General features: G+C 45.6%; 1 protein-coding gene across 9 annotated transcripts in view; it reads left to right on the top strand.

Annotated features, from left to right (window-relative positions):
* LOC120918451 (exocyst complex component 7-like) overlaps positions 1-21,765 on the top strand; it is an 86,796-nt gene extending 65,031 nt beyond the window's left edge. For all 9 annotated transcript variants that reach the window (XM_040330034.1, XM_040330032.1, XM_040330033.1 and 6 more), the window contains 7 exons: positions 3,134-3,199; positions 5,718-5,838; positions 5,916-6,011; positions 9,658-9,718; positions 9,809-9,850; positions 13,228-13,361; positions 21,559-21,765. In XM_040330034.1, the coding sequence (XP_040185968.1) occupies positions 3,134-3,199; positions 5,718-5,838; positions 5,916-6,011; positions 9,658-9,718; positions 9,809-9,850; positions 13,228-13,361; positions 21,559-21,664 (626 nt within the window). In that variant the 3' untranslated portion in view covers positions 21,665-21,765. The remainder of the gene's footprint in view (positions 1-3,133; positions 3,200-5,717; positions 5,839-5,915; positions 6,012-9,657; positions 9,719-9,808; positions 9,851-13,227; positions 13,362-21,558) is intronic.
* The last annotated feature ends 1,159 nt before the right edge of the window (positions 21,766-22,924 follow it).

Genomic DNA, 22,924 nt, shown 5'->3' with positions numbered 1-22,924 from the left:
GAACCCTGCACTCTGTGCATGGCGCACTCCTGAGCCCTGCACTCTGTATGTGGCGCACTGCTGAACCCTGCACTCTGTATGTAACGCACTGCTGAACCCTGCACTCTGTATGTAGCGCACTCCTGAACCCTGCACTCTGTATGTAGCGCACTCCCGAAACCCTGCACTCTGTATGTAGCGCACTCCTGAAACCCTGCACTCTGTATGTAGCACACTACTTTCTGTACACTGCTTCACTCCTGAAACCTGTACTTTGTAAATAGCAGGCTCCTGAACCCTGCACGCTGTATGTACCAAACACCTGGACCCTGCCCTAAACCCTGTACTTTGTATGTAGCACACCTGAACTCTGCACATAGCGCACTTGTAGACCTTGCACTCTGTACGTAGTGCACCCCTGAACTCTGTACATAGTGCACTTCTCAACTCTGTACTCTGTGTGTAGTGCACTCCTGAACTCTGTACTTTGTGTGTAGTGCACTCCTGAACTCTGTATTGCATGCCTGAAACTTGTACTCTGTACCTAGCGCACTCCTGAATCCTGCACTCTGTAAATAGTACACCCCTAAGCTTGACACTCTTTGTGCGTCGTGCAATCCTAAAACCTTGCACTCTGCAGTGCACTCTTGAACTCTGTACCTAGTGCTTTATTAAACCCTGCACTCTGTACAAAATGCATTCCTGGTATTTAATGCCCACTTTAAGGCCCTCCTACTCTTAGTGTAATTTGGTCACACCCACTATTTGCTGTGGCACACTACCCTGCCCCCCATCTTGGGGAAGTTTGGGGCATGGTTGAGTTACTGCACCTATTCGCTGAGGGAAAAAAAGGCCCGCTCTTTATGCAACCTCTATACCTACGTTATTTTGTTGTTTGGCTATTGCCATTGCTGTCCTCATTCTAAATGTTCCATTGTCTGCTGTAGCCTCAGTACAAGAACATGCCAGAACAAGCATGCAGCTAGTGTAACCCGAAGAAAGTTAGAACTCTGGATCTACATAGTTGTTTTTTGAGTCAGTGATCAAGAAATGTAAGCATTTGGATCAGCATAATAGCCGGGCAAAGCTTAATAAAAAAAAGCAGCTTAGTGCTGCTGTGCAGTGACTTGCAATGCCATTATGTGCGGTAAAATTCATACCAGTATTGTGGTGTGACTAGGGAACATTGTTTTTCTATGTACCCTCACGGTGACCTACATTTATCTAGTGCGGAAAGCTGCAGGTCACCGCACAAGAGTGTGAATAGGCCCTATACCAAAAATATAAATGAGGCTGTTATAGGCTTGTTAGGCATGCCTTGCATATTTTTTATCTCCCATTATTTAATACTTTTGATAAGACCAACAAGTGCAAGATATGTAGTCTGTAGGCAATTACATCAATATACAAAAACGCAAAACTTTTCACCCTCCTTATGCGATTACCATTGATCCTTTTTAAAGAATAAGGGAAAGGGGGGGGGGTACCCTAAAGTGGCACTTCCGCTCATCTGATTCCACCCCCCTTCCGGTGCCACAATTGGCACCTTTCGGGGGGAGTGGGGGACAGGTATCCTTTCCCACTTTCTGGTGGTGGCATCACGGCTGGGGCTCCCGTCGACGGGCCAGTAGGAGAGAGGAGCGGACCTCGTGAATGCGCACTAGGGGTTCCCGGCGTGGAGCTGTAAGCCTTCACTGCCGGCTTCGCTTACCTGCAATGGCGGCTGCAGCACCCGATAGCTGATAGAGACATCAGCTGTGGTGCCAACTTCGCTGGACTCCAGGATAGGTAAGTGTCCTTTTATCAAAAGCCTAATGTGTAGCTGCTGGCTTTTAATCTTTTTTTTTTTGGGGGGGGGGGGGGGGGGGGGGGGAGTCAGAACACCGCTTTAAGTAATTAAAAAAAAAAAAGGCATCGGGGCATTTCTTACAATGAATGAAGTGTGCCCTTTGTGCTGGTGGCTGCTATGTTCAGTTAACATCTGAAGTCTTCTGCCCCTTACCCCCACAGCAGTGATCTTCCAGTGCTGTAGGGGTATCCAGGGGGAATAGATGGATTGAGGGCTTCAGATTTCAACCCAACACAGGAGCACACAGGAATGGCTGCACCTGTCACAAGTATTTGCCAATTGTTGACTATGCCCACCTTTTCCGAACCCCCCTCCTCCATTCTTAGATTTTGAAATGTTGCTTTCCACAATGAGCCCAGTTTTCTGACCCTCTCATATGCTGTACATCTTTATTGAGGGGATGCTATACATCAGACCTGCACAAAGGTCCATGTGTGTCTAAGGGGACTGTTATTCTCACCCATCAATTTGGTGTACATAATTATTGGTATTCCATTCTTGTTGCATAGGTTGGCTATCAAGACAAATATTGGCAGGATATTATGTATAGTATTTCTATACATTTGTATCTATGCCATGTATAAGTAGAAACATATGAATCTGTTAACTTTTTACTTCCATTTTTAAAGTAGAGTTCCACCCATAAATACAACTTTACAGAAATCAACTTTTTGTAAATCTTTTACTCGCCCCTTCGGCACTGTTTCTATGGGGTCCCTTATATTCTGCCACTTCCTTTCCGCAGCAACTGACGTCATTTGCCTCGGTGCCTGTGCTCGCTAGTGCTCCTGGGAGATGCTTGTCATAATTTCCCAGGAGTCAGTGGGCAGCGCAGAGGGCTAGCATCGCGTTTCCAGTGGTGCGATGTGTCCATACTGCGCATGCGCGAGAACAGGTGGTGCATGCTGGATATTCAGCAGCACCATATTCGGAAGAATATCCTTGTGGGCTTCGCCTGCCCACAAGCAAGATGGGAACGCACAAGAAGAGGAAATATAAGGTACGTTTATAATATAAACTATAGCGCTGAAAATTGGACAAATGAGTGCCGCATTGGAAGACTATGCTGCTAATGGAAGGATTTTTTATAAGCAGTGCTATATGTCGTTGGAACTCCTCTTTAATTAAAATAAAGAATGAATGCGGTATATGGTGAACTTTTCTGTGATTGGACTTCAGAAACAGAACAGCACTGTAATTTCTTCCTTTTAGAGTTGTTGGTATACTGAAGATATATATTGCACACACAATTATGAGAAAATCTAATATTGCCATTATATAATCTGTCTGCTGTATGTTTTTCAGAGAGCAGTTCCACTGCCAGCAGCTACAGCACAGAATTTAGCCGACGTCTCCTCAGTACTTATATCTGTGAGTATTCAGCTTGCCCTGCTCATCAGACATGCTCTGTGGGTTTCTTGTTGGTCCTCATTAGGGATGAGCTCAGGCATGTTGGGATCCGAGTTCGAACCCGCATGAGCTATCCCACCAAGAAGCTGTTACTGCTGATAGCCAATCATAAGAAGCCAAGGCATTCCCTGCCCCCACAGCCGCATTTATACAAGGGGCGTGTATACATATGGCTGTGGAGCGGGGAATGCCTCAGCCACTTATGATTGGCTGTCTACAGTGACTGCTTCCTGGCGGGATAGCTCATGTGGGTTCATGTCCAAACACATCTGAACTCATCCCTGGTGCTCATCGTTGAGTGCTGGCTCTTATGTGGATTTTGTGCACATTTTGACAAAATGAGAACTGTACATGGCCATTATTCTAAGAAACCAGTCAAAAGTAGTACGTTTTCTTGAAATTCTGATTTACTTTGTCTTGCATCTTACCGCTTCAGTGTTTCTTTCTGTTGCTCAACAGCTGCATGCTATTGTATCCGCATTGACTTGTGTCAGAAAGACAAAACTGTTCAGATACAAAGAAGTATATACGTATCAAAGCAGTTTAAAGTGGTTGTAAACTCTTAGATACCACTTTTCCCTACAGGTAAGCCTATAATAAGGCTTACCTGTAGGTACTGGAAATATCTCCCAAACCTGCAGGGTTTAGGAGATATTTGCTATATACTCTTCATCTGAAGACCTCACGTCGTCACGTCGTAGGCAGTGATTCGACGTATCTTATGGAGTATTTAAGACGTGATTCTGAGCATGCGCACTGGGATGCGTCCACGGTACGGCGCATGCGCCGGTCGTTCGGACCATCATTTGCATGGGGTCATGGTTCATTTGAATGGATCACGCCCACCGTCCACCTACTTTGAATTAGGCGGGCTTACACCGAATAATTTACGTTACGTTGGCGCAACGTAGGGAGCGAGTGCTTTCTGAATACTGTTCTTGCCTCTCTGTTACGTCGGCGTAGCGCATATGAGATGCGCTACGCTGGCAGAAAGATGCGCGGCTCTACGAGAATCCGGTCCTATGTATATAAACCCTAAGTCACATTACTTGGTAAATCTGAATGTCATCAATTGTATGCCAAGTGACAGTACATGCATTTTGGCATTTTCCCCATGGCTCTTAATGCAATTCTTCAGAGTAATGTACAGTATGTAAGCTTTAACCCCACCCCTACTCAGTAGCATATACTAACGCTTTCTTTGCACCCCCTGCAGCTCTGTTTAGTGTTAGAGGCTTAGGAAAACATCCCAGGCATGAAGGAGCTCATAACTAACTAATTTGACAGTCAGGCGCCATGAGCAAAATGGCAAATGCAAGTACCAATCAGTGCTGTCACATGCAGGGATTATAGCCCTATGTAATTTATGATTCTAGTAACCCATATCTTTCAAAGGTCTTTTCCTTAGTTCAAGGAACACCTTGAAAACTTGGTGCTAAAGGCACGTAATTGTTTACTTACCTAAGTTCCAATGGTCCAGTGCCTGTGAGGTCCCTCGCTGGTGCCGGCATCTTCTCCCTGGGTTCTTCCAGGGGCTGGTCTCTGACTGTTGCAATTAGCCAGCGCAGGATAACGTCACTTCCGCGCATGCACAGTTCAGAGGATTGCAAACAGTCAGGTAAGTGTACTTTATTGCAGAAGAGATCTTGCATGTCTCTTCTGCAATAATAAACCTAGCTGTTCACAGTTTTATTTATTTAGCTTTAATTATTTTCAATTAAAAACAGAACTAAACCCATCAGTTTACCAAAACCGTTACATTCAAGGCATGCCGTGAATGATAACTGTCCCAGTTGTATGTGCTCTTAGCCGAACTGTCAAGCCATCAAATGATAGGTGTAAAAAATGATTAGTTCTGTTTTAAGGAAGGTAAGTATAAGCTGCTGGTTTGTCCTGCATAGGCAAAGCAAAGGTTCATGCTTGTACATTTTCTGCTATTATGCAGTAAGCTAAGAAGGCTGTCCTGTGACCTTCATGCCGCGTACACACGACCATTTTTCATGACGAGAAAAATGCCATTTTTTAAATTGGTCATTAAAATCGATCGTGTGTAGGCTCCACAGCATTTTTCTCGACGAGAAAAATGGGCATTAAAAATTTAGAACCTGCTCTATTTTTTCTCGTCGTTTTCCACGCCGTAAAAAAAGCTCGTCTGTAGGCTTTGACGGGGAAAAAACGCGCATGCTCAGAAGCAAGTTATAAGGAGGGAAATTTGCATAATCAGCCCAAAGGGTGGCGCCCTTTATAGTGCTGTCGTACGTGTTGTACGTCACCGCACTTTGCCCGAGCATTTTTTATCACGATCGTGTGTATGCAAGGCAGGCTTGAGAGGAATCGCGTCGAGAAAAACGTTGTTTTTTTTTTTTTTTTGCATCAGATTTGAAATTGGCGTTCCTATTATGATCGACGCATACAGTGTTCATACATGATATTAGTGACTGCTAACTTTGTGTTGTACCCTTGGCATTTTTGCTCTCAGGTAAAGTCCTAGGAAACCTTCAGCTCAAACTACTGTCTAAATCCAAGATGTACGAGGATCTGGCCCTGGGAGCCATCTTCCTGCACAACAACTATAACTACATCCTCAAGTCTCTGGAGAAGTAAGGGAAGGACTATAGCTGTGAAAACGGAGAATATTCCATCTGCAGGTTGACGGTTTCATGTCTTTGTTTTCTAGGTCGGAGCTCATGCAGTTGGTGTCTGTGACTCAGAAGAACCCTGACAGTTTGTACCGGGAACACATAGAACAGCAGATCCAGACATACCAAAGAAGGTTGTTTTATCACAGATCCAATTACAGTCCCACTCTATAAACCATTCCTTAAACAGATCATTTCCACAGTGGAAAAAGAGAAATGCAATAGATGATGCTCGGGACACAAAAATCCTGGAGCCTAGCCAGCTCAATGCTGCATGTATAAGCAAAACAAATAGAAACCATAGCAGATGTTCCTAATTAATATTCTGTCCTTTAAATAAGTACAATATTCATCAATTATAAAATATAATTGTTTTATTAACCCTAAAGTATAAATTCATCAATTTTGGTGGCTTACAATAACAGCTTATAATAGGATAGCTCAGATCACCCAAGTGTATAGGATATCTATAATGGAGGAAGGGGGGCGCATGCCTGCACTCTTCCAGCACCAATGTGTCTCAGATCAAAATAAGGGCCTATGTCAGGGGTTGATAAATTTGCTTGGAATCTAGGAGCCAGCTAAAAAAGTTAGGAGCCAGAAAACGCGCCCGTCCCGACGAGCTTGCGCGCAGAAGCGAACACATACATGAGCAGCGCCTGCATATGTAAACGGTGTTCAAACCACACATGTGAGGTATCACCATGATTGGTAGAGCGAGAGCAATAATTCTAGCACTAGACCTCCTCTGTAACTCAAAACATGCAACCTGTAGATTTTTTTAAACGTCGCCTATGAAGATTTTAAAGGGTAAAAGTTTGTCGGCATTCCACGAGCGGACGCATTTTTGAAGCGTGACATGTTGGGTATGAATTTACTTGGCGTAACATTATCTTTCATAATATTAAAAAAAATGGGGATAACTTTACTGTTGTCTTATTTTTTAATTAAAAAAAGTGTAATTTTTTCCCCAAAAAATGCGCTTGTAAGACCGCTGCGCAAATACGGCATGACAGAAAGTATTGCAACGATCGCCATTTTATTCTCTAGGGTGTTAGGATAAAAAATATATATAATGTTTGGGGGTTCTAATTAGAGGGAAGAAGATAGCAGTGAAAATAGTGAAAAATTACATTAGAATTGCTGTTTAACTTGTAATGCTTAACTTGTAATACCAACGGCCACCACCAGATGGCGCCAGCTTACACATCTGGTGGTAATAACTTGTAATACCAACGGCCACCACCAGATGGCGCCAGCTTACACATCTGGTGGTAATAACTTGTAATACCATCGGCTCACCACCAGATGGCGCCAGCTCACAAAAAAAAAATGCTCACTTCAGAACTGCTTAACCCCCCCCCCCCCCCCCCCCCATTGCAAGTATATAGGAAAAGCAGGTCCAGTCACCTGCAGTGAACTCTGATGATCTTGGAAATATATTGGTTTGATGTCTAAGACATGTTGCATTTGCTCATCATGGCCCCTTGATGCAGGCTCTAATAATATCCAGGGAGGCTAAGGCCCGGATTCACGTACGAGTTACGCCGGCGTATCTCCAGATACGCTGTCGTAATTCTGAGTCCGAGCCGTCGTATCTATGCGCCTGATTCTTAGAATCAGTTACGCATAGATTTGTATTAGATCCGACCGGCGTAGGTCTCTTACGCCGTCGTATCTTAACTGCATATTTACGCTGGCTGCTAGGGGCGTGTACGCTGATTTACGCCTAGAAATATGTAAATCAGCTAGATACGCCAATTCACGAACGTACGCCCGGCCGACGCAGTACAGATACGCCGTTTACGTTAGGCTTTTCCCGGTGTAAAGTTACATCTGCTATATGAGGCGTACCAATGTTAAGTATGGACGTCGTTCCCACGTCGAATTTTGAACATTTTACGTCGTTTGCGTAAGTCGTTCGCGAATAGGGCTGGGCATCATTTACGTTCACGTCGAAAGCATTGGCTTCTTGCGGGTTAATTTGGAGCATGCGCACTGGGATACTTTCACGGACGGCGCATGCACCGTTCGTAAAAATCGTCATTTACGCGGGGGTCACATAAAATTTACATAACACACGCCCACATCTACCACATTTGAATTAGGCGGGCTTATGCCGGCCTATTTACTCTACGCCGCCGCAACTTTCGTTTGAGAATACGGCACTTGCCTGTAAAAGTTGCGGAGGCGTAAATAGGATACGTTACGCCCGCACAAAGATACGCGATTCTACGTGAATCCGGGCCTAAGTGTGTTTTGTTACCAGAAATATATTGGTTAAGGGTGTACCAAGTAAGGGAGGGGGATGAACTGTGCATGTTGGAATTTGGGTTCTCATTTTAACCTAAACAACATTTGAGGTCAGGTACAGATGTTGGATGAGAAGGCCTGGCTCGCAGTCGGCATTCCAATTAGTTATACAAGTGTTTAGTGGGGTTGAGGCCAGACCAGACTAAACTCCTCATATCTTTGTGGACATGTAGCACATGCAAGTACACACCCTGTTCAGCTTAAGACTGAAAACGTTATTGTTTAAGTTGCAGCATGAACAGCATGACACTCCAACCCACTCCTTCCACTGACGCGTTTCACCCCTAGTGCAGTTTATTCATAGAGCTTTCTCATTAAACTCCACTGCAGGGTGAAACACATCTGAGTTGCAGTGACAGTGTTAATGCTGGAACATTGGAACTTTAGCAGTAAAGTTCATTTTAGCCTGAAGTGCATGTGCTACTGAGTCTAGAGGGGAGTGATGGATCCTGGAGGAACCTGTGACCTGATGGGGGGTCTGGAGTGGTATGCAAACTGTAAGTGACCATTAGCTGGATTCGGGAAGAAGTGCCTAACGTTAGACAGGCATAGCGTATCTCATATACGCTATGCCGCCGTAAGTTAGAGAGGCACTTGCTGTATTCACAAAGCACTTGCGTCCTAAGCGTAAGCTCGCCCAATTCAAATTGTGAAGAGGTGGGCATGTTTTATGCAAATAAAGTATGGCCCCCTGCGTAAATGATGTTTTGAACGAACGCCGCATGCGCCGTCCGTGGACGTATCCCAGTGCGCATGCTCCAAATTACGCCCCAAAGACTTAATGGTTTCGACGTGAACGTAAATTACGCCCAGCCCCATTCACGGACGACTTGCGTAAACGACGTAAAATTTTTTAAATTCGACGTGGTTCCGACGTCCATACTTAACATTGACTGCGCCATCTTTTTGGTGGAATATCTTTAGGCCTGAAAACGCCTTACGTAAACGGCGTATCTTTACTGCGACGGACAAGCGTACGTTCGTGAATAGGCGTATCTTGCTGATTTACACATTCTAGGCGTAAATCAGCGTACACGCCCCTAGCGGCCGGCGTAAATAGACAGCTAAGATACGACGGCCCCGGCGGCCGTATCTTAGCTAGATTTAAGTGTATCTCAATTTGAGAATACACTTAAATATACGATGGCGCAGATTCAGAGTTACGACGGCGTAACTCTACCTGAATCTGGCTACATGTCTTTCCGGCGCTGGCTTCCTGCAAAGGGGCACATTCATGCTGGAACACAAAAGGGCCTAACCTAAACTGTTGTCAGAAGATTAGAAGTGCACAGTTGTAGAAAACGCATGCCCTTACCCTTCACTACAACTGAACTCAGTAAGTTTGGAGATGTTCACATACTTTTGGCCATGTAGTGTATCTCCCAATATGGTGAGTGATTGTAATGCAGATTTGTCCCAGCTGTGTTGGCCAGTACTAACGTGTTATTTTTTTTCCCTTCTTTTTAGTTGGTTAAAAGTAATTGACTATGTTAGTGACAAGAACATGCCAGCACTTCAGGGAGCCAAGGTGACTGTCTGCTTACCAAGATGCATCTCATTTGATTCTTTTTACCTGTAAAATTCTGAACGTATTACTCTACTTTCTTACCTATTGTAGCTAAAAGACAAGGAGCGGCAGATCATAAAAGAACGTTTTAAGGTAAATTAAAGCAATTGTTAAGGCATATATATATTTTTTTACATCACAAACATGTTATACTGTCCGTGTTATACTTACCTGCTGCAATACCATTGCATGGAGTGGCCCGGAACCTCCTCTTCTGGGGTCCCGTCCCAGCGCTCTCTTTGCCCCCATAGAAAGCTGCTTCCTATGGTGGATGGGCTCACTCCCAGGCCGGGCTGTGTGCATCTGGTAACACACACAGCACAGCTCAGACCCACCTCTAGCCCCCTCCTCACTGCAGCAGGACCCAATGGTGAGGGTGAGGCCGTGTACACACCAGCAAACATGTACGATGAAACCGGTCCGCCGGACCGCTTTCACCGTACATGTCTGCCCGGGGCTTTCTGTACGATGGCTGTACTAACCATCGTACAGAAAGCCGCGCGTAAACTATACGCGGGGCGTGTCCGCGGTGTCGCCGCGTCGATGACGCGGTGTCGCCGCGACAATGACGCGGCGACGTGGGCGGGCCTGCCAGTTAAATGCTTCCACGCATGCGTCAAAGTAATTCTGTACAGACGACCGAACATGTCCGAGCGGGCAGGATTCCAGCGGACTGTTTTAAAACAAGTCCAGGAATATTTGTCCGCTGGGAAAAGGCCCGGCGGGCAAATGTTTGCTGGAATCCTGCACGCTCGGGCCTACACACGACCGAACATGTCTGCTGAAACTGGCCCGCAGACCAGTTTCAGCAGACATGTTTGGTCGTCTGTACGGGGCCTTAGAGGAAGATCTAGTAGGTTTGTTACCTTCATACAGGGAATGCATTAACCACTTAACGCACGCCTATTTACGTCCACAGAATGGCACGTACAGGCAGATGGGCCTATATATACGTCCTTGCCTTCTAGCGGGTGGGGGGTCCGATCGGGACCCCCCCCGCTGCAGGCGGCTTACCTCAGGGAGCGATCCTGGACGACGGCGCGGCTATTCGTTTATAGCCGCTCCGTCGCGATCGCTCCCCGGAGCTGAAGAACGGGGAGAGCCGTATGTAAACACGGCTTCCCCGTGCTTCACTGTGGCGGCGTATCGATCGAGTGATCCCTTTTATAGGGAGACTCGATCGATGACGTCAGTCCTACAGCCACACCCCCCTACAGTTGTAAACACACTAGGTGAACCCTAACTCCTACAGCGCCCCCTGTGGTTAACTCCCAAACTGCAACTGTCATTTTCACAATAAACAATGCAATTTAAATGCATTTTTTGCTGTGAAAATTACAATGGTCCCAAAAATGTGTAAAAAATTGTCCGAAGTGTCCGCCATAATGTCGCAGTCACGAAAAAAATCGCTGATCGCCACCAATAGTAGTAAAAAAATAAAAATTAATAAAAATGCAATAAAACTATCCCCTATTTTGTAAACGCTATACATTTTGCGCAAACCAATCGATAAACACTTATTGCGATTTTTTTTTACCAAAAATAGGTAGAAGAATACGTATCGGCCTAAACTGAGGAAATTTTTTTTTTCTATATATATATATATGTTTTTGGGGATATTTATTATAGCAAAAAGTAAAAAATATTGATTTTTTTTCAAAATTGTCGCTCTATTTTTGTTTATAGCGCAAAAAATAAAAACCGCAGAGGTGATCAAATACCACCAAAAGAAAGCTCTATTTGTGGTGGAAAAAGGACGCCAATTTTGTTTGGGAGCCACGTCGCACGACTGCGCAATTGTCTGTTAAAGCGATGCAGTGCCAAATCACAAAACCTGGCCTGGGCATTTAGCTGCCTAAAGGTCCGGGGCTTAAGTGGTTAAAGAGGAACTGCAGTCTACTCACATTATTTGTAGTAAAAACATCTGTGCCATTCTGGAGCTTCCCTCCAACCATTTTGCATGTTATTTTATATATACTGTGATTCTGTATGTGCCAAATATGCTGCAAAAATCTCCCTCCACTAAGTCTGGCTGCAACCATTTTAACTGTGGGCAGCTAAAGCTGCTGCCTGTTCACTTCCTGGATTTACATAGACACACAGAAGCACACCTTCAGCTCTGCAGCTGTCGTTGACCCTCTTTTGACTCATTTGTTTATGCGATTTCAATTGGATTTTAAAGTGATTCTGTCCTAAGAGGAGTATGGGGCTGCCTTCTGAAAGTCCCATATTTCTTGCCTTGTGTGACTTAAACAGGAACTTTACCCCAATAGCCAAATTTACAATACGCACTTTCTTTACTATTGCTGTCTACTGGTAGTTTACCTTATGCTATCGATTCTGCACTTGTACCTTTTTTTATATTTTTGTCCCTCATGTTGTGATCACTCACCCTTGTATGGCACAACATTTGTATTAAGGTTAACTGAAGCCAGCTCCCATCAGTTCCAGGAGCTCCTGGCTTCCCCTTAGCCAAGAGGCGCAGCGAGATCACATGTGAGCGGGAACCCTTTTGTTAACAAGTTGTGATAAACAAAAATGCCCAAAGACTCCTGGAATATTTGATGCTGATATCCCAGGAGTCAGTGGGTGGGACCTACTGTATCATTTTTATCTAGGCAAAAAATTTGAAAGTGGGTGGAAGGGTTTAAAAAAACAAAACAAAAAAACACATTTTGTTAAAGAAAAGAGTAAGGCCCCATACACACGGGAGTATTTATCCGCGGATAAATCCTCTCGAGGATTTCAGCAGATTTTAATGCGATGGAGTGTACTCACCATCGCATTGAAATCCGTGCCGAAATCCTCTGGCGATGACGTGTCGCGCCGTCGCCGCGATTATGACGCGGCGACGTGCGCGACGCTGTCATATAAGGAATTCCACCCATGCGTTGAATCATTGCGACGCATGCGGGGGATCCCTTCGGACGGATGGATTCGGTGAGTCTGTACAGACCAGCGGATCCATCCGTTGGGATGGATTCCAGCAGATGGATTTGTTCTGCATCTCAGCGAATATCCGATCTGCTGGAATCCATCCCAGAGGAGATATATCCGCGGATAAAGATCCGCTGGCGTGTACACACCATAGGATCTATCCGCTGAAACCCATTTGCTGGGATTTATCTGTGGATGGATTCTATGGTGTGTATGGGGCCAAATAGTTAACATTGGAGAAGGAATAAAATAAGGTATGCTTTAAGTCATTTTGAATAACATACCTGGAATAAGCATGCTGTAAATGAGTGTCAGAAAGTGTCAGAGCTCCTTATCTCTATACTTGTTCTAGGTCAGTTACTCGGACAACACTGAAGCCAAAGCATCAGCATGACAGCCAGGGAACTAGCATTCTGCAAAAGAGAGTTCATCAATGACAACCTCCATAGTCATAACAGAGTTCATTTATGTTAAATTATCTATTCCAGCAGTATGTGGCTTTAATTTTTTGTTCTTAACTTAAAATCTTTAAGGGGTTTAACGAAGGTCTGGAGGAGATCTGCAAGATCCAAAAGTCTTGGGCTATTCCAGACAAGAGACAGCGTGAACGGATACGCCAGGCTCAGAAGACCATCGTGCAGGAGGTGTATGGGGCCTTTCTACACAAGTGAGTTAGGCGCTTATAATGGGCTTTTTGATCGACTTGTTTTCCTTTCGTGTTGTTTTTTTATATTTTGTATGGCTTATTTTTATATATTATATATATATATATATATATACAGGCATACCCCACTTTTAAGTACACAATGGGACCAGAGCATGTATGTAAAACGAAAATGTACTTAAAGTGAAACAATACCTTTTTTGACTTGTAGGGTGTAGTGGGGGGTCAGGGGGTGTAGTGGGGGTGTTAGGAGCTGTAGTTAAGGTCTCAGGGGCTGTAGTGGGGGTGTCAGGGGCACACTGGAACAGGGCGGGCTATGCTCTCTGAGCTTCAGTTCCTTCTATTGCGGCTGCAAAATGTCTGTACAGTGCTTGTAAGGCATTTTACATACACTTGTGGGTATGTCCTTACTCGCGAGTGTATGTAAAGTGAGTGTACTTAAAGCGGGGTTTTATATATATATATATATATATATATATATATATAGGCCCGGATTCAGAAAGGACTTACGACGACGTATCTCCAGATACGCCGTCGTAAGTCCGAATGTGCGCCGTCGTATCTATACGCTTATTCAGGAAAGCAGATACGCCTGAACTATGCCAAGATACGACTGACGTAAGTCTCCTACGCCGTCGTATCTTGGGTGTATATTTATGCTGCCCGCTAGGGGCACTTCCGTAGATTTACGTGTTGAATATGTAAATGAGCTAGATACGCCGATTCACGAACATACTTGCGCCGTCGAAATTAGCTATGCCGTTTGCGTAAGGAGTACGTCCGGTGTAACTTTACACCTCGTAAAGCAGGGGTAAGTCATGTTACGGTATGGGCGCGGGAACAGCGTCGTATTTTGCGTAAGTCGTACGTGAATGTGGCTGGGCGTAGGTTACGTTCACGTCTAAAGCATTGAGCCAACGTATCTTAGGGAGTATTTGCGACGTGATTCTGAGCATGCGTGCGCATGCGCCGTTCGTTCGGCCATGCATTTACATGGGGGTCACAGTTAATTATAATACAACACGCCCACTGCCTTGCTACTTTGAATTACGCTGGCCCATTTACGTTACGCCGGCGTACATATCGGAGCAAGTGCTTGGTGAATACTGTACTTGCCTCTCAATGTTACGACGGCCGTAGCGCATATGAGATGCGCTACGCCTATCTAAAGATGCGCCGATCTCTCTGAATCCGGGCCATAATCTTTAACACAGTATCTATGATACTCGGTTTATAAACGTGTTTAAATTTCTAATAAGACTGGAATCTCCCCTTTTATTGAACCATTTATAAAACCGCAACAAAATTAAATTCAATCTTTCCCTTCACAAATCCAAAAGGCAATGAGCTTATTCCTCCTTTAGGAATGGGTTGAAATGTTCAAATTCAACCTGAAGAAAAGAAGAAATGGTAATCGTGGATAGATACAAAAATATATTGATACATAATAAAGTGAATACTTGAATGACATCCCCAGCCCACAAAATCCAACTGCTGGGTAAAATGTGCAGACAATTCCATTGATGTCAGTTAGGACGTAGCAGTTGTAAGGACACAGGCGCTACTCCCAATTTGATAGCTGTGTGGACGCACAGCCTCGAAAACAAACAGTGTGAGTTTGGGGACTCGCACGGGCATGGCTGTGTCCGTGCAGCCACTGCGTCCCAATTGACATGATTGGGACTGCCTGCACGGGGATGCACAGAACACATGTGCATCCCCCTGCAGACAAACACAGCCCTGACACGGGTGTATCCTCTTGGTACACTTATGTCAACGATACCTAAAAGTAAATATACAATTTCCCCAAAAATTTTAGATACAGATTTACAGCTTGCTGTAAAATAACACCTCAATTTGTCTTAAAGTGTATGAAAACTCCAAAAGTGAACTTGCTTTATTTGCTGTATTTTGGTGTGTTACATATACCATTGAAAGCGTTTTGTTATATCTTTTGGATAAGTCAAACAAATGCCTGTTGATCCTGCCAGAAGTCCAGTGAGTTTATAACTTCCTGTGTGCTCTACCTGTGCTGCAGTCTTATGAATAACACTGTTCCCAGAGCACCTAGGGTGACAATGCTGCTTCTCTATAGATGCAGTACAATGAGTATGCATTGTCACTCTAGTACAGGAAGTGTGTTACTGACACAATCATCAGATACAAGCCTAATAAAATAAATCTAATGCAGCCACCACATCATGAATTTAGAAACACTTTAAAGATCATGTTAAAACCCATCTCCACATTATAGTTTGTATATAGGGCAGTCGTATTTACTTACTTCATACCATATTAGATTTACTCATACACATTCATTGTGTCTGCGGTTGCAGATTACTCTGCTGTCTTAAACCTGAATTCCAGGTATGAATTTTTTTATACATGGTTACATTGTTCCAGCTTGGACCTATGTAATTATGTACCCGAGGACACTTTGGCTGACCTCGGAAAGACTTTGTTCCCGAGATTTGCCGAGATCAGCCGAGCTGTCCTCTGGCCTTTTCATGTATTTCCGATCAGCTGCGATCGGTGACGTTTGGCTCTGCTCAGCTCCGGCGCCACCCCACCTCAAGCCAAATGCTGTACTGCATGCCCCATTAGCTTGAATTCTGCTCGTTTTGCGGGACAACACTCGCAAACCGAGTCAGAATTCTTTTAAAAAAGTTGCTTGTCTTTCAAAAAGCTTGTTAACTGAATTACTCGTAAACCGAGGTTCCACTGTATTGTGAAAAGGTGCAATATTCTAAGCTCAAAGTGTCCCACTCTAATCAGCTAATTGAGCCATAAAAACGGCAAAGGGTTCCTGAGCCTTTAAATGGTCTCTCAGTCTGGTTCAGTAGGAATCGCAATCATGGGAAAGACTGCTGACCTGACAGTTGTGCAGAAAACCATCACTGACCCCCTCCACAAGGAAGGAAAGCCTCGAAAGGTAATTGCAGAAGAAGTTGGAAGTTCCCAAACGGCTGTATCAAAGCACATTAATAGAAAGTTATGTGGAAGGGAAAAGTGTGGAGGAAAAAGGTGCACGAGCAGCAGGGAGAGGATTGTCAGGAAAAGGCCATTCAAAAGTGTTGGGGACTTTCACAAGGAGTGGACTGAGGCTGGAGTCAGTGTATCAAGAGCCACCACACACAGTCAGATCCTGGACATGGGCTTCAAATGTCGTATTCATCTTGTCAAGCCTCCTGAACAACAAACAACGTCAGAAGCGTCTCTTATCTGGGCTACAGAAAAACAGACCTGGTCTGTTGCTCAATGGTCCAAAGTCCTCTTTTCTGATGAGAGCAAATTTTGTCTCTCATTTGAAAACCAAGGACCCAGAGTATGGAGGAAGAATGGAGAGGCACACACTGCAAGATGCTTGAAGTCCAGTGTGAAGTTTCCACAGTCTGTGTTGATTTGAGGAGCCACGTCATCTGCTGGTGTTGGTCCACTGTGCTTCATTAAGTCCGGGGTCAACGCAGCCATCTGCCAGGAGATTTTGAAGCACTTCATGCTTCCTTCCACAGGTGAGCTCCGGGTGCACGGAGCATGATGGGACTGTGACGTCATAAGAGGCCTATATAAATCGGTGCAAGCCGCGCACATGGCATTACAGTGGGAGGAAGTGACGTGTCAACATCGAAGAAGAAGGCAGAAGGCGACAGAACCCTGGGCACCCCCCGCCGAAGACGTAGAAGAAGCCCGGGAGGGGGGCCGCTGTAAAAGAGCTTAAGAAGAAAGCGCCCCCTCCTGGCGGAAGAGAACCAGACAGCGGTGAAGACACATCCCCCCCCCAGAAGACATCGAAGAAGCAGTCCCCCCTCGTAAAAGAGCTAAAGAAGAGAGGGGGGGCACCGGAGCTGACTAATAATTTACTTTAATAACCCTTTGTAGTAGTTTTTTTTTTACATATTTTTTTTCCGCCAGGTGAATGGCTAGGGGTACGATGTACCCCATACTCATTCACGTAGGGTGGGGGGCCGGGTCTGGGGGCTCCCGGATTCCGATAAGCTTCCCTCCCACAGACCCCGACAACCAACAGCCAGGGTTGTCGGGAAGAGGCCCTGTCCTCATCAACATGGGGACAGGTGCACCTACCCTCCCCCCCCCCCCCCATGTTGAGGGCTCGCTCGTCCCCACCCCTTTCCTGACCGGCCGGGCTGCTTCTCGGATACGGGTCTGGTATGGATTTTGGGGGGAACCCCACGCTGTTTTTTTGGCGTACGGGGTGTCTCCTTAAAATCCATAGCAGATCCAAGGGCCTGGTATGCTCCTGTAGGGGGAACCCATGCCGGTTTTTTATTTGAAATTTGGCGTGGAGTTCCCCCTCAAGAGTCATACCAAACGCAGTGCTTGGTATTGGCAGGGATCCAAGTCGGATCCCCGTTCAATATCCTGCCGCGGCTAAACGCAACTGCAGCTAAAAGCACTGTACAAATGCAGCATACCGATGTGCCTGGAGTCTTGAATTCCAGCAAAACATAAACATGCTTTTAGCTGCGGCAAAACTGCCGTTCGTCTGAAAGGGGCTTTACAGTCCCAAGGTTACTGTGTTTTCACGTTACTACACGTCCTACCCTCTTCCCTCCCCTTTTTCCTTCTCCTCCCTCCTATATACAACTACCAGGGATGGAGACAGTGACCTATTAGTAGCCACTGCCTCATTGAAAGTCCTAATATACTTTTCTTTTTAAGTACTAAATACATATGCATGCTTATACTTTTCAGAGGTCCGATATTGTTCTATGTACAATCCTTGTTTTATTGATTGCACGTAATATTCTAATTTTCTGAGATTGTGGATTTAGGGTTTTCATGAGCCGTAAGCCATAATCGCCACAATTGTGACAAATCACGGCTTGAACTATCTTGCATTGCATGTAATGAGTCTATCTCATATATTAGTTTACATTGTTATGTTGTATTAGTGAAATAAATGAACTTTTGCACGATATTCAATTTTTGGGGGTTTCACCTGTAAAGCTGGAAGTGCATTACTCCGTTTTTTCTTTCAGCTGGAAAAAACTGAACTCCTTTCCCCATTCACATATTAGAGGTGGATGGGGAAATCCCCCTGGCTGTGTCATTGCATTCGACAGCGGGACTAACCCCTCCATCAAAATACACTGATCAGAGCTGATTGTTAGTATTAGGGTTGACCCGATACCACTTTTTTTAGACCGAGTACAAGTACCGATTTTTTTTTTTTTAAGTACTCGCCGATACCGATACTTTTTTTTCTATTTTATTTTGACAGTGGCACTAATATGCAGTACTGACGTGTGGACTGTTTTTTTTATTTTTTCAATTTTATTTTTTACAATTAATTTTTTTTAAATATTCTTTACAATTATTTTTTTTTTTTTTTTTTTACAATGCTTTCTTTTGTGGGGCGGTGTCAGTGTGTTATTTTTTATTTAACTTTATTATTTTTAAAATTCTTTTTACAATTCTTTTTTTTGCTTTTATCAGCCCTGTTGGGGGGGGATTTGGTGAGATATTGGGGGTCTTAACAGACCCCTGATATCTCCTCTTTGAGACAGGCTCAACTGCACTGTAGATGAATGTATAGGAGACAGCGGCTCCTCTCCATTCATAAACTGAGACATTGTAACACAGTTACTATGCTCAGTTATGAATGGACAGTCAGTGATCGCTGACAAAAAAAAAAAGATCACTGACTGTTCATTCGAAAAAGGGCTCCTTCCTCCGCTCTCCATCCTGACAGATCGGGACAGAGGGGGGGGGGGGAGCACGGCGGGGGACCGGAGCGGTACACGGAGGGGAGAGCTAGGACAGCTGGGGACCGGAACGGTTCACTGAGGGGAGCGGAGGACGGCGGGGGACTGGAGCTATACAGGGAGGGGAGCGGAGGACAGCTGGGGACCGGAACGGTTCACTGAGGGGAGCGGAGGACGGCGGGGGGACTGGAGGTATACAGGGAGGGGAGAGCGGAGGACAGCTGGGGACCGGAACGGTTCACTGAGGGGAGCGGAGGACGGCGGGGGACTGGAGCTATACAGGGAGGGGAGCGGAGGACAGCTGGGGACCGGAACGGTTCACTGAGGGGAGCGGAGGACGGCGGGGGACTGGAGGTATACAGGGAGGGGAGAGCGGAGGACAGCTGGGGACCGGAACGGTTCACTGAGGGGAGCGGAGGACGGCGGGGGACTGGAGCTATACAGGGAGGGGAGCGGAGGACAGCTGGGGACCGGAACGGTTCACTGAGGGGAGCGGAGGACGGCGGGGGATTGGAGGTATACAGGGAGGGGAGAGCGGAGGACAGCTGGGGACCGGAACGGTTCACTGAGGGGAGCGGAGGACGGCGGGGGACTGGAGCTATACAGGGAGGGGAGCGGAGGACAGCTGGGGACCGGAACGGTTCACTGAGGGGAGCGGAGGACGGCGGGGGACTGGAGGTATACAGGGAGGGGAGAGCGGAGGACAGCTGGGGACCGGAACGGTTCACTGAGGGGAGCGGAGGACGGCGGGGGACTGGAGGTATACAGGGAGGGGAGAGCGGAGGACAGCTGGGGACCGGAACGGTTCACTGAGGGGAGCGGAGGACGGCGGGGGACTGGAGGTATACAGGGAGGGGAGAGCGGAGGACAGCTGGGGACCGGAACGGTTCACTGAGGGGAGCGGAGGACGGCGGGGGACTGGAGCTATACAGGGAGGGGAGCGGAGGACAGCTGGGGACCGGAACGGTTCACTGAGGGGAGCGGAGGACGGCGGGGGATTGGAGGTATACACTAAAGGGAGCGGAGGACAGCTGGGGACCGGAACGGTTCACTGAGGGGAGCGGAGGACGGCGGGGGACTGGAGCTATACACTGAGGGGAGCGGAGGACGGCGGGGGACTGGAGCTATACAGGGAGGGGAGCGGAGGACAGCTGGGGACCGGAACGGTTCACTGAGGGGAGCGGAGGACGGCGGGGGACTGGAGCTATACACTGAGGGGAGCGGAGGACGGCGGGGGACCGATGCAGGGTACAGGAGCAGAGCACGGAGGGGGACTGGAGCGGTACTCGGCAGGGGACACGAGCAGAGCACGGCGGGGGGACCGATGCAAAGCATGGCGGGGGACACAAGCGGAGCATGAAGGGGGACCAATGCAGAGCACGGCAGGGTACAGGAGCAGAGCGTGGCGGGGGACCAGAGCTGTACACGGCGGGGGACAGAAGCACACCTGGCAAGTATCGGATTAGGCATCGGAGCATTTGCCCGAGTACAAGTACTCGGGCAAATGCTTGGTATCGGCACCGATACCGATACTAGTATCGGTATCGGGACAACCCTAGTTGGTATAATATTTTCCCTCAATCACATTCATAAAATATCGATTTATAGATCAGCTTCTCATGAACAGGAACGTATGTAATGTATGGGGGGATATGCATGTACATACGTATGAACGTATGTAACCTATGTAATTATGTATATATCATTACTTCTGTGTTCTGTACTGAGCGCCTGGTCTAATGCGTTCTTAACATAGGAGGTGCCATTAAGAGATTGCATTTTCTGAGTGAATGCAATGCTATCCCTGATTGGAAGAAGTGGTGTGGTGATGTCATGCTCTCTACTTCTTCCAGTCAGGGAATATGTTGCATTCATTTAAAAAGTGCAAAGCATTTATAGTGCATTTATAGTGCATAAGGCAAGCCCCTCAGCACGAGACCCAGAAGCTGGTGGAGATCACTGGAGAAGCGGTGTAAAATAAAATAGAGGTTTATACTTCCCTACTCTGTGAAAGGACATTGCACAGAGCAGCCCCTTACTTCCTCTGGAGTCCCCTGCTGGTGCTGTTTGCCTGAGTGAGTTTCTGAGATTGTGGATTTGGGGTTTTTCATACATGCATGCTTTCCATACATACATGGATCGAAATTTCTGTTTAACCTGAACAAATTTCGATCCATGAATGGGGAGGTTTTAATGTTTCAACCTATACCGACATGTCAAGGTTATTGTATGCAATGCTGAAAACGTAATTTCATTGATGATCAAGATAATTGGTCATCAATTCTCTAATGCTTTACATTAATATACACTTGTGTATAAACTATATCCCAATACCATTGTATGATAATAAATATGCAGGGTTCCGGTGCTTAATAGCTTAATATCAATTATCGGTTTTTATACTGTATAGTCAGTCTTCCCTACACGCCTAGGAGCTAAAATCTCTTAATACCTTTTACTTTTTGTTTCTGCAGATACGGAACAGGTGTCAGCTTTACTAAGAACCCAGATAAATATATCAAATATTCAGTGGAGCATGTTGGTGATATGATCGAAAGGCTCTTTGACACTTCAGCATAAAGGACTTTTATTGAAGACAATGTATATAGTTATACATGAATGTCACATGACTGTACATATATATATAAAAACTTGCCCTAATAAAAGATAACTGGACTCAACTTTTAGTTGTGGAGTTGTGTGGTCTGCATGTGTGTCCCTATTGTGTAAGTAGTACTCGTTATAGTTTTTGAAAAACAGACTCCCCTTAAACGTATAGGTGTGGGAGATTTAGAGATAACAATTAAATTTAGCTATTAGTAAATACCTATATATATATATATATATATATATTAGTGCTGTCAGTTAAACGCGTTATTTACGGCGTTAACACAAACCCATTTTAACGCCGTCAATTTTTTTATCGCGCGATTAACGAGGTTCACCCTTTAAAACATTTTTTTTTTGTCAGCACGTACCTCTTAACCCTTTCACGCCGACGGGACGCATATATGCGTCCTCGGCGTTCGGGGGTTATACCGGGATGATGCCTGCAATTGCAGGCATCATCCCGGTACCGTTGTTTAGAGCGGGCGATCGGCTATCCAAACATAACAACCGATGCGGCTAAAAGCCGCTCGGTTGTTATGCCGGAGAAGCGGGAGGGGACATCCCCCCCCTCCCGCCGCCTTTCGCCGCTCTGACCGGGCCTCCCGTCCCACCGGGAGACCCGATCCTCCATCCGCCGCGTTCTGTGTTCAGGCGGAGACTGACACTAAGCCGTAAACGGCTTTGATTCAGTCTCCGCATTGAAACCACGGAAGCGGCGTCATGACGTCACTTCCGGGTTTCTCGGCTGCCAATGGCGCCGGATTTAAAAAAGTACACAATATTCAGAATCGCCGTTTTCGGCGATCTGAATACTTTGAAGTGCAAAGGAGGGCTCGGAGGTCTTTTAGACCCCGATCCCTCCATAAAGAGTACCTGTCACCACCTATTGCTGTCACAAGGGATGTTTACATTCCTTGTGACAGCAATAAAAGTGATCAAAATGTAAAAAAATAAAAAAACACAATTTAATATTATAAAAAAAAATAAAATAAATAAGAAAACAAAAAAATAAATGTTTTAAAGGGTGAACCTCCTTAATCGCGCGATTAATCGTGAGTTAACTATGACATTAATGCGATTAATCGCGATTAGAAATTTTAATCGCTTGACAGCACTAATATATATATATATATATATATATATATATATATATATATATATATAAAAATGTTAAATAATTGTAATAAACAATGCTGCCAACAACCTGTCAAGATTTATGACGAGCTGAAA

This window comes from Rana temporaria, chromosome 12, assembly GCF_905171775.1.
Source record: "Rana temporaria chromosome 12, aRanTem1.1, whole genome shotgun sequence".
Lineage (NCBI taxonomy): Eukaryota > Metazoa > Chordata > Amphibia > Anura > Ranidae > Rana > Rana temporaria.
The sequence above is the reverse complement of the archived record's forward strand: the minus strand, read 5'-3'. Positions and strand labels throughout refer to the sequence as shown.